The sequence below is a fragment of the Orycteropus afer genome, unplaced genomic scaffold (genome assembly GCF_000298275.1).
Source record: "Orycteropus afer afer isolate SDZICR_OR568_19922 unplaced genomic scaffold, OryAfe1.0 scaffold00112, whole genome shotgun sequence".
NCBI classification, from domain to species: Eukaryota; Metazoa; Chordata; class Mammalia; order Tubulidentata; family Orycteropodidae; genus Orycteropus; species Orycteropus afer.
In genome coordinates, this window is record NW_006921699.1 from 6,739,903 (window position 1) to 6,752,310 (window position 12,408).

Genomic DNA, 12,408 nt, shown 5'->3' on the forward strand with positions numbered 1-12,408 from the left:
GCTGGCGGTTCAAACCCATCAGCCACTCCTCGGAAGGAAGGTTGGGCAATCCTACTTCTGTAGTGATACTGCCTCGGAAACCCAAGGAAGGGTCGCTATGAGTCAGGGCTGACTCAATGGTACATAACAACAACAACATGCAAGATTAGTTCAACATTAGAAAAACAGTCAATGTAATCCACAACATAAATAAAACAAAGGAAAAGGACCAAATGATCACATCAATCGATGCAGAAAAGGCATCTGATAAAATCCAACACCTATTCCTGATAAAAAACTTTGAGCTAAATAGGAATTGAAGGGAAATGCCTCAACACAATAAAGGGCATGTATGCAAAACCAACAACCAATATTATTTTCAATGGAGAAAGACTGAAAGCATTCTCCTTGAGAACAGGAACCAGACAAAGATGCCCTTCTACTCAACTTTGTATTGGAAGTCCTTGGCAGGGCAGTAAGACAAAAAGGAAATAAAAGGCATCTAAATTGGTAAGAAAGAAGTAAAATTTCCCTATTTGCAGATGATATGAGACAGAGTGGCAGGCTTGGTGGGCCACAGAGCGAGAAGGCTGAGTGCCTTTGGGTAGCAGCCTTGCTGGCAGAGTGGGGTGCACCTAGGGGTACCTATCAGCAGACCTAAAAGAGCTGTAACATTAGCTCCAGCAGGGCAGAGGCCAGGCCGAGAGGCCAAGGGCCAAAAGGAGGGGTGCCTGAGGGCATGGCTGAGGGGAGATTGTCCTGACTGAAGAATTGTATCCTGAGTGCATGCCTGAACCTGAATTGTGACCTGTTACTTCCCTAATAAACCCCATAATCATGACTATTGTCTGTAAGTTCTATGTGGCCATTGCAACAAATTATCCAACCCAGAAGAGAATAGTGAATGCTGTGGGAGGGACAGTTAGTGTCAGAATTGGTAAAAAGGCTGGAGGGTGATGGCATGTCTGGCTTCATAGAAATAAGCCTTGGGCTGCTGATGGTGACTCTCCCCCTTGTGAAGTTAGAGGAGGTTAGAGGATCCTGCCACCATATCCTTTTTGCACTACCCAAAGCAATAATGTAATCCTGATCTAGACTCCAACATTCTTTAAGGAGTAGAAAAACCAATCACTAATTTTATAGGCAAAGGAAAGAGAGCTCGAATAAGCAAAGCCCTACTCAAGAAGAACCAAATAGAAGATTTCACACATTCTGATCTCAAAACCTACAAAACAACCATGGTCAAACAGCCTAGTATTGGTACAACTACAGATACATAGACCAGTGGGACAGAATGGAGAACCCAGAAGTAGGTCCATTCCCTTATGGACAGCTGATCTTTAGCAGAGGGCTGGAATCCATTAAATGGGGGAAAAGACAGTCTTTTTTAACAAGTGCTGGCAAAACGGGACATCCATTTGCAGGAAAACAAAACAAGATCCATACCTTACCCCATGTACAAAAACAAATTCTAGATGGATCAAAGACCTAAATGTAAAATGTAAAATTATAAAGATCATCAAAGAAAAAATGTAGGGGCCCTGACTATCAAATATAAATGCCCCAATAGCAGAAGCTAACTAGATGACTGGGGCCTTCTAAAAATTAAATTCTTACATGTATCAAAAGACTTCTCCAAAAGAGTAAAAAGAGAACCTACAGCTCCTGGGGAAAATATTTGGCAACAATATATCCGACAATAGACTTAACTCTAAAATTTATAGAAAACTTCAACACTTCAGTATCAAAAAAACAAACAATCCAACTCAAAAATGGGCAAAGGAAATGAACAGACACTTCACCAAAGAAGACATTCAGGTGACCAACAAAAGCATGAAGAAATGCTTGCCATCAGAAATCATTAGCCATTACAGCAATGCAATTCAAAATGAGATACGATCTCCCCCAGGAATAATAGCAAAGTTCAACAAGACCGAAAACAATAGATACTGGTGAGGGTGTAGAGAGACTGAAAGTTTTACACACTACTGGTTGGACTATAAAATGGTGCAATCACTGTGGAAAATGGTATGGCACTTCCTTAAAAAGTTGGAAATAGAAATACCATTTGATCCAGCAATCCTGCTACTTACATATATACCTAAAGAAGTGAGAGCTGGGACCTGAATAGATATATGCACACCCATGTTCATTGCAATACTGTACACAATAGCAAAGAGATGGAAACAACCTAAGTGCCCATCAAGGGATGAATGCATAAACAAACTATGGTACATACACACAATGGAATACTATGCAACACTAAGAATAATGAAGAATCTGTAAAACATCTCATAATATGAATGAACTTGGAGGACATTATGCTGAGTGAAATACGTCAATCAGAAAAGGACAAATATTGTATGAATCCACTATTATAAAAAGTCAAGGAAAGGTTTACAAACAGAAATAAACATTCTTTGATGGTTACCAGGGATGATGGGGAGAGAAGGGAAAATTACTGACTAGGTAAGAGATACAGATTAATACGAGTAAAGGGAAAGGGAATATACAAAGAGTGGGTGACCAGCACAATATCACTAAGGAAAAGGAAGACATGGAGAGGTGTACAAGAGTTACAAACAACACAGGTAAACACTATTACATACACAATCCTGCATTATCAGTAATAACAAACAATCTATGAATGGATATATAGGTAGACAGGCAAACTGATCAGGTATGTGTAGGTGAATGGGACTATACCTACAATAATATATAGGCTTGGCAGACAATATTTCTACATAAGTATTTGTATGTACTGTAAAAATGTCCACGTATATAGTAGACCTCACAGGGGGCAAAGTTATGAAAACTTCTTAGCCATGACCAAACACTTTGAGGGAGTGCACTGCTGCCCCTCTGGGCTCAGGACCATAGTCAAGGGGACATCAAGCTCAACAGGCATAACATAGTCCACAAAGACATTATTTTACATCCTACTTTGGTGGGTAGCAACTGAGGTCTTAAAAGCTTGTGAGTGGCTATCTGAGGTGCAACCATTGGTCTCTCTTCATCTGAAGCAAAGAAGAGTGAAGACAATCAAAGATGAATGGGTATAATTAGTCCAAGGGACTAGTGGACAACATGAACCTCAGCCTCCACAACCCTGAAGAGCAGAACAGATGGTGTGCAGCTACCACCACCAACCACTGTGAAAGGGATCACAATAGGAAGTCCCATATAGAGTGGGAGAAAAATATGGGACAAAAGTCAAAGCCATAAAAACAACCAGGCATACTGGTCTGATAAAGACTGGTGGAACCCCTAAGACTATGACCTTTAAAATTCTTTCAAGCCTGGAACTGAACTTACACTCTTGGCTCAACTTTCAGACAAGCCTATTAAGGTGAATAATAACACTAGGGAAGTACTCACTCATTAGAACAATCAATCATAACAGATTAAAAGAGGATTTGCTTAGGGATAAAGCTGAGATTAAGACTTCAGAAGAAGGAAGAGGCCATCCACTTCTCAAAGAATTGGCTAGTGAAAACCTTATTGACAGTGGTGAAACACTGATATATTAATGGAAAACTTTACGAATAGCCCTGAAACACTATCTGATACAGTGCTGGAAGATGATCCCCTCAGGTGAGAAGGCATTCAAAATACAACTGGGGAATAGCTACCTCTTCAGAGTAGAGTTAACCTTAATAATGTGGATGGAATAAAGGTTTCGGGACCTCCATTTGCTGATGTAGCATGACTCAAAATGAGAAGAAATAGCTGCAAACATCCATTAATAATCCGAACATGGAATGTATTAAATATAAATCTAGGAAAATTGGAAGTTGTCAGAAATGAAATGGAACACCTAAAGATCGATATCCTAGGTATTAGTGAGCTGAAATGGACTGGTTTTGGCCATTTTGAATCAGACAACCATATGATCTACTATGCTGGGAATAGCAAATTGAATGGGAATGGTGTGGCATCCATCTTCACAAAGAATATTTCAAGATTTATCCTGAAGCACAATGCTGTCAGTGATAGGATAATATTCATACACCTACAAGGAAGACCAGTTAATACTACAATTATGTATCAACCACCAAAACCAAAGACAAGGAAATTAAAGATTTTCACCAACTTCTGCAGTCTGAAATTGACCAAACATGCAATCACAATGTTTACTGGTGACTGAAATGCAAAAGTTGGAAACAAAGAAGAATCACCGGTAGTTGGAAAACATGGTGTTGATGACAGAAATAATGCTGGAGATCACGTGATAGAATTTTGTAAGACCAATAACTTATTCATTGTAAATACCTTTTTTCAACAACGTAAATGGCAGCTATACGCATGGACTTCACAGATGGAGTACACAGGAATCAGATCGACTACATCTGTGGAAAGAGGTGATGGAGAAGCTCAATATCTTCAGCTGAAACAAGGCTTGGAGCTGTGGCACAGATCATCAACTGCTCATATGCAAATTCAAGTTGAAGCTGGAGACAAAACAAGTCCACAAGAGCCAAAATATGACCTTGATTATATTCCACCTGAATTTAGAGACCATATAAAGAATAGATATGATGCACGGAACACCAATGACCAAAAACCAGAGGAATTGTGGGATGACATCAAGAACATCATCCATGAAGAAAGCAAAAGGTCATTAAAAATACAGGAAAGGAAGAAAAGACTAAAATGGATGTCAGAAGAGACTATGAAACTTGCTTTTGAACAGAGAGTAGCTAACACAAATGGAAGAAATAACAAGATAAAAGAGCTGAACAGAAGATTTCAAAGAGCAGCTTAAGAAGACAGTCAATTATTATCATGAAATGTGCAAAGACCTGGAATTACAGAACTAAAAGGGAAGAACATGCTTAGCATTTCTCAAGCTGAAAGAACTGAAGAAAAAATTCAAGCCTCGAATTGCAATACTGAAAGATTCTATAGGGAAAATATTGAATGATGCAGGAAATATCAAAAAAAGATGGAAGGAATACCCAGAGTCACTGTACCAAAAATAACTGGTCAATGTTCATACATTTCAGGAGGTGACATATGATCTAGAACCAATGGTATTGAAGGAAGACGTCAAAGTTATACTGAAGGAATTGGCAAAGAACAAGGCTCCAGGAATTTATGGAATACCAATTGAGATGTTTCAACAAATGGATGCTGTGCTGGAGGCATTCACTCGGCTTTGCCAAGAGATTTGGAGGACAGCTACCTGACCAAACTGACTGGAAGAGATCCATATTTGTACCCCTTCCAAAGAAAGGTGATCCCACAGAATGTGGAAATTATCAAACAATATCATTAATATCACATTCAAATAAAAACTGGCTGAAGATAATTAAAAAATGGTTGCAGCTGTATATTGACAGAGAACTTCCAGAACTGCAAGCTGGATTCAGAAGAGGACGTGGAATGAGAGATATCATTGCTGATGTCAGATGGATCTTGTTGAAAGCAAAGAATACCAGAAAGATGTTTACTTGTGTTTTATTGACTACACAAAAGCATTTGATTGTGTGGATCATAACAAATTATGGGTAACATTGAGAAGAATGAGAATTCCAGAATGCTTAATTGTACTCATGAGGAACCTGTACACAGACCAGGAACCTGTCATTCAAGTAGAACAAGGGGATACTGCATGGTTTAAAATCAAGAAGGAGTGTGTCAGCATTTTATCCTTTCACCATACTTATTCAATCTGTATGCTGAACAAATAATCCAAGAAGCTGGATTATCTGAAGAACATGGCATCAGGATTGGAGGAAGAATCGTTAACAACCTGTGATACACTGATGACACAACTTTGCTTGCTGAAAGTGAGGATGACTTGAAGCACTTACTGATGAAGATTAAACACTACAGTCTGTAGTATGGATTACACCTTAACATAAAGAAAACAAAAATCCTTACAACTGGACCAATAAGCAGCATCACGATAAATGTAGAAAAGAATGAAGTTGTCAAAGATTTCATATTACTTAGTTCCTCAGTCAACACCCATGAAAGCAGCAGCCAAGAAATCAGACGATGTATTGCACTGGGCAAATCTGCTGCAAAAGACCTCTTTAAAGTGCTGAAGACCAAAGATGTCTCTTTGAAGACCAAGGTGCACCTAACCCAAGCCATGGTATTTTCAGTTGCCTCATATGCATGACAGCTGGCCAAAGAATAAGTAAGACCAAAGCAGAGTTGATACTTTTGAGTTGTGGTGTTGGCAAAGAATATTGAAAGTACCATGGACTACTAGAAGAAATAACAAATCTGTCTTGGGAGAAGTGCAGCCAGAATGCTCCTTGGAAGCGAGAATGGCTAGACTTTGTCTCACCTATTTTGGTCACCTTGTCAGAAGGGATCACTCCATGGAGAAGGATATCATGCTTTGTAAAATGAAGGGTCAAACAATAAGGCGAAGGCCTTCAATGAGATGAATTGACACAGTGGCTGCAACAATGGGATCATGAGGCTGCCACAGGACTGGGTAGTGTTTCATTCTGTTGTACATAGGGTCGCTATGGGTTGGAGCTGACTGGATGGCACCTAACAACAACAACAAAGCTCAGAAGGGAGGAATGTATAGGAAAGAAGGACAAAGAGAAATAGCAGGAAGTGGAAAGAATACTATTACAATGTGGGGATTGCAATCCATGTCAGGAACCAAAATGTGTATGATCTGTCGAATGGAAAACCAATTTGCTCTGTACACTTTCATCCAATTAACAATAAAGTTGTTTTTTAAGTGTGTGTATACATATACAAATATATACTCATGCATACGTGAAGCAGTACCCCAAAAGGTGATAGAGGAAATTAAATCTATGCACAAGTATCCCTGGAGTGCTTACCGTGTGCAGCACCTATGTTAATGATACAGCTACTTTTTACAGAGAATTATGAACCAGTTCTTCCAGACTATCTTATGGAGGTAAAGACAGATGAATCTTGCCCTAGGATTTGCAACTACGTAATGACAGAGCCGAGTTTAAAATCTAAACCACAATAGTGTTATATGGATGGACTGCTGAGGTTGGACGTCTTATTTGAACTATTAGTCATTCTCCTTCCCTCCCCCAATGCTGAGCGGAGGACACCCAGAGTGATGGTCCTCAAGCACCCGTAGCCCATCGCCCCGTTCTCCCTTCCCATGATATTCTCCCGCTGCCACGGGATGTTCGCCCCACCGTCCACGTGAGAGTGGTGGACTGTTAGCCACTTCGCAAAGGTGCAGCAACCCGAGGCCTAAGTGGGGGCAAGAATCCAAACACGGAAGAGCAGGAGAGTAGGTCAAACAGCGTAGAGGAAAGCCCGCAGCGTCCCGTTAGCTGGTCTACCTCCTCTGCACAGACGCGAAAACCCAGCTCCAGAACAGGGATGTCGTGGAAAGAGCAGAGGCGGGATAGATAGGACGGGCGGCTGTCCCGGCCTGCAAGCATGCAGCACCGTGTCCGCCCCATTTGCTGCCGTTAAAACTGGCGGCCATTGAAGCTCCTGGGGGCCTTCCGGGGCCTCGGCCGTGGCTGGGCCTTCGCGGCGGGGCTGAGCCTGTGCCCACGGCTGAGAGCTGCTCAGACATCCTGGGCTCCAGGCCGGTGCCGCAGCGAGACTACCGGGACGGCGGGCGCTGAACGGGGCGGGACGTGAGCGGGCGGAAAGGCAGCGAGCTGGGCACCTTCTGCGGGCGGCCATGGCGGCGGTGCTGGGGGCGACCCGGCGCCTGTTCGCGGCGCTGCGAGGCCGGAGCCCGAGCCTCGCGGCCTTGGTGAGTGCGGAGGGGCCGCCTAGCGGAGCAGGGCAAAGCCTCTGTGGCGCGGGGTGTGGGTCAGCAGCAGGAGCTGGGCAGGCTCAGAAGTCGTAGCGGCTTTAGGGCCTGCCTTTTGGGTCACCAGGTTTGGGGATCTGACACCTACCTGACCTGCTGGTCTCAGTGAAGGGTGTCTGCAGAATCTTCCAGTTTGCATTTGCTTAAAAATCCCGCATAGCCTACGAATTAGCTAACCGGAAAACAATCGAGAAAGAGTTTTGCTTAAAGAAAAACTATGAAAAGTAGTTGTAAAATTATTTGATACTTAGACTCACAGTAGTGCTGTTCAGCCCTTTAGATTGTACGCTCGGTGAGAGCAGGGACCTTCACCATGGCTCTTTGTAAATGGATTGCTGAATGTTGAATTAACTTTTTTTTTTTTTTTTCCGGAGTAATTATTAATAAAATATACTTTTTGTGGCACAGATTGTTTTTCTCTCTCTCTCTCTCTCTCTCACCATTTTCCAAGGGCATTCAGTCACCTTTTTTTTAAAAAAAAAAAAAAAAAATGTTTTGGGGTAAATTGAGGGAAAGTTTTAACGTGCAGCATCACCTAGTGGAGAAACGTTGCAAAGCTCACCATTTCGTTTTCTTAAACTGGCCGTTTGGTACTGTTTGAAATTCTTTTAATAGAAGAAATTTAAAATAGCTCCATGGTGTAGGGAGATAAGCACTGTTTCTTGGCCATGACGGAGGGAACACGTTTCGAGTGCTTACGACTGGCTGAAGGCACACCTTTCCAACATGCTGATGATTAAGTAAACTTTAGAGTGTTCCAGGCAGAATGAATACACAGGTGTGATTTGAGTGGCTGCCACTTGCTAGACTCTATTGCTGGGTGCCTATACAGTCAAGATCTTTTTAAGCCTTCCAGAAAACCTCAACTGGTAGATATTGTAATATCTCACTATAGAGGGGAGGATACTGGAATTCAGAGAGACTAAGGACTTCTTCAGGAGCCGTGGTACAGAGGCTAAGTCCTCAGCTGTTCGCTTAAAGGTTGGCAGTTTAAACCTACCAGCTTCTCCTCGGGAGAAAGAAACGTCAGTCTGCTTCTGGAAAGATTCACAGCCTTGGAAACTCCACGGAGCAGTTCTACTCTGCCCTGTAGTGTGATAACGAGTTAGAATTCCATGGGACAGCAATGGGTTTATTTTATTTTATTTTATTGGTTTTAAGTGACTTTTTCAGTATTCTGTAGCTAAAAGTAGCAAAGATAGGCCTTAAATCAGGCTTAACCAGTAACCCTTGGGCTGATTTGACTCATGGCACCGTCACGTGCATCAGAATGGAACTGTGCACCATAGGATGTTCAGTGAGTGATGTTTTTGGGAAATAGATCACCAGGCCTTTCTTCCAGGATGCCTTTGGGTGGACTCCAACCTGCACCCTTTTTGTTAGTAGCTAAGTACATTCATTGTTTACACCACCCGGGACTTCTGAATGAACGTTACTCTCTCCAAATCCTATGCTTTTCTTGGTTTTCCTTTAACTTTTGCCTCCTGCCCCCTCCCCTTAAAAAAAATTTAGGCCCACCACAAAGGGTTCTACCGAGGTTGGGCCCCTAACCAGGCCATTAGTATTCTGTGGATGAAGTGGCTCTATTTGCATGCTCCCTGTTCCTGGGCAGACATCTGTGATGAGTGCAGAGTATATGCACACCATTGAGCTCAATGGGGATGTGGATGACTGAGCTTGCAGAAACAGCTTCCAGCAGTTCCACAGGCCCCAGGTGATTGCTGCATTACTGATAGCATGCCTTATAGTTTTCTTTGTAGCTATTCAGGATGGACACAGATCATTTGCTTCTTTTCTGAAATACTCTTAAGTTGCCTTAAAATATTAAGTGTTTAATAAGAATTTTAGATTATTTCCTACAGTGGATTGTTGTGTAAAACTGTCATTGTAAAACTGAGTAGATTTCTTGGTTCTCAATAGTAAATTTTTTTTTTTTATAACAAGCTTATAAATATTTTTTTATTTAATTAAGAAGTATTTTCATCTTTGTCTTTTGAGGGGAAGGGTCATTGCTCTAGCAAGGGAGGAAATTGGTTCTTTGACTTTTTTTTTCCCTCTTCACAGAATAAGTTGTCTTAAAGTAAAATAGTTTTGCCCTCTTAATTCTAGTAATGTCAGTGATAAAAGGTTGCAGGATTTCTGAAGTGGGAGTGAATTTCAGGGTCATGGTGGAGAATTAGGCTCAGCCTTGCATTGCTCTTTGATGGGAGCTCTTCCATTAGCTCAGTTTTTCTCGGTGACCCTCTCTCTCACTTGAACCTCTAATAAGTATCCTGAAGTACGTAAGGCAAGACGTAGAGGTTGGCAGTTATGCTAGAACAAGGACCCAGTTCTGCTGACCTCTAGTAGCATGCCCTTTTCTCTGGCTATGGTGTTTAGAGTTCTTTTAGTTAAGTAACAAATAAGTGTGGTAAGCGTGGGCCCGCAATAACCAGCAGAGTTTGGATTTGTGAATGTCATCATTGGGGTGAGTAGAAAAAAGGCAGAAAGTACATGTAAGTGCTTTGGACTGGGCAGTACTCTGGTCAAATTGGAGGGACTTTGTCTTCTGGTGCTCTGAGAAAGGGTTTCCTAAACTCACTCCATTAAGGGAAGGGCTTTATACCTGTAGTCCAGAGAGTCTATGAACCCCCAGAGGTTATTATATAAAATTCTATGTAAACATGCATTGATTTTTCCCCTTTGGGGTTGGCTTTGGTCAGATTCTGAAAGGAGATAATGACCCCAAAGGTTAAGACCCACGTTAAGTAAGCAGCAAAGGCTACTCAGTTGATGTGGGATCACCCAAAGAGCAGAAGACCAGGAGCTTGAAACCCTGAGTTCTAATCCTGGTCCTGCCACTGAAGTTGCAGGATTTTTTCAGGTGGGTATTTTCATCTGTTTCCCAAATCCTAGAGTGCTACACTTCTGTAAAATGTCTGAGCTGGTTGGTGGTAATGGTCAATCTTTTTTTTTTTTTTTTTAATTTTTATTTTTTATTGTGATTTGGGTGAAAGTTTACAGAGCAAATTCACTTTCCATACAGCAGTTCACATACACTTCGTCTCATGACATTGACTACAATTTACCACAATGCAACAGCTCCCCTCTCACTTCTTCTCCATAGTTACCTCTTCCCTGTGTCCTTCCCTCCCATGCACTCCTGCCCCCTGAGCTGTCTCCCTGTGCATACATAGCCCTTCTGCTCTCCCATGAATGATCTCTCCAAGGAGTGTATCTACCTAATGTAAATGGTCAGCTCATATGCTTGTCTTTTGGTTGGCTGGAAGCCACAGGTGTGGGTTCAATTCCAGACCTGAAGGGCAGCTAGGGGCCATAGTCTCAGTAGTTCCATCAGGCTCTATCAGACCAGCAGGTAATGGTTAATCTTGATTGTATCTGTAATAAGGCAGAATTGTGGCACTTAAGGCAGAGGTAAAGGGTGGAGAGAGAACATACCTTGAAGGCAGCTCATTTTGCACAGAGCTAGCCTTGCTTTTGTCTGTCATTTTTTTATTTTTTTGCTTTTGTCTATCATTAGAGAAATTTGTATTTTGAGAACAAAGGAACTGAAGATGGTTAGAATTTGTTGCTCTTGAAACATTTTTTTATGCATAAGGTAGGAGCCCTGGTGGCACAGTGGTTAAGTGCTTGGCTGCTAACCAGAAAAATCAGAGGTTCAAAGCTACCAACTGCTCCACTGGAGAAAGGGGAGGCAGTCTGCTCCATAAAGATTTACACCCTTGGAAACCCTATTGGGCCATTTTCTTTGCCCTATAGTATCACTATAAATTAGAATCAACTCAATGGCAATGGGTATGCTTAAGGTAAAGAGTTATATGTTTATTTGAATTTAATTACAAATTTAACTTCTACATTTCCAGATATTAAATATGTCCTTGTTGCAGTCAGCAGATGCTCACGGGTTGACAGCAGAGGAGAGGAACCAAGTTATACTTGACCTTAAAGCAGCAGGATGGTCGGAATTAAGTGAGAGAAATGCCATCTATAAAGAGTTCTCGTTCAAAAATTTTAATCAGGTAATTATTATCACTTCTTGCTAGTGCCATGGTCTATTTTTGTCTCCTTGGCTGTGACTGTATCCGATACCACTGGATGTCTGGTCCCATGTGGATTCAGCATCTAACTCCTCCTTTCCTTAAGAATTCAGTATTGTTCCTCCAACCTTGATGACAGTTGCTACTGCTCACCTGGCCATTTCTCTGCTCTGGGGGATAGGGGTGGTTTGTGTCATTTGAAAAATCATATTTTAAAACTACTGTTGCTTTGATTTGGTGTTGGTTAGGATATTTACTTTCTTTTGAGATTTCAAATAACCCTAAAAAAGAGTGTGAGGTTTTTGTATTTTACTGTAAAAACTGTAAAAATGGTTGAGAAACATATACCTGCCTCTCTGATTTCCCTGACTTTTCCTGGGAGGTTGGTAAATTTTCTTTCCTTCCATAGTTGTATTTCTATCTCTGGATCATCTCCCAAACTGCACCCTCTTCCCTGATTGGTCCATTTTCCCCAGCCTCTGGTGGCGTAGTGCCTAAGGCATCTGACTGCTAACCAACAAATTGGTGGTTCAAACCCACCAGCTGCTCCTCAGAAGGACAATGGGGCAGTCTACTTCCGTAAAGATTTACAGCCTCGGA

At 41.7% G+C, this 12,408-nt stretch overlaps 1 protein-coding gene across 1 annotated transcript in view; it reads left to right on the forward strand.

Annotated features, from left to right (window-relative positions):
• Positions 1–7,636: 7,636 nt before the first annotated feature.
• Positions 7,637–12,408, forward strand: part of PCBD2 (pterin-4 alpha-carbinolamine dehydratase 2) — a 47,338-nt gene continuing 42,566 nt past the window's right edge. The window contains exons 1-2 of the mRNA XM_007943802.2: positions 7,637–7,711; positions 11,659–11,790. Of these exons, the coding sequence (XP_007941993.1) occupies positions 7,637–7,711; positions 11,659–11,790 (207 nt within the window). The remainder of the gene's footprint in view (positions 7,712–11,658; positions 11,791–12,408) is intronic.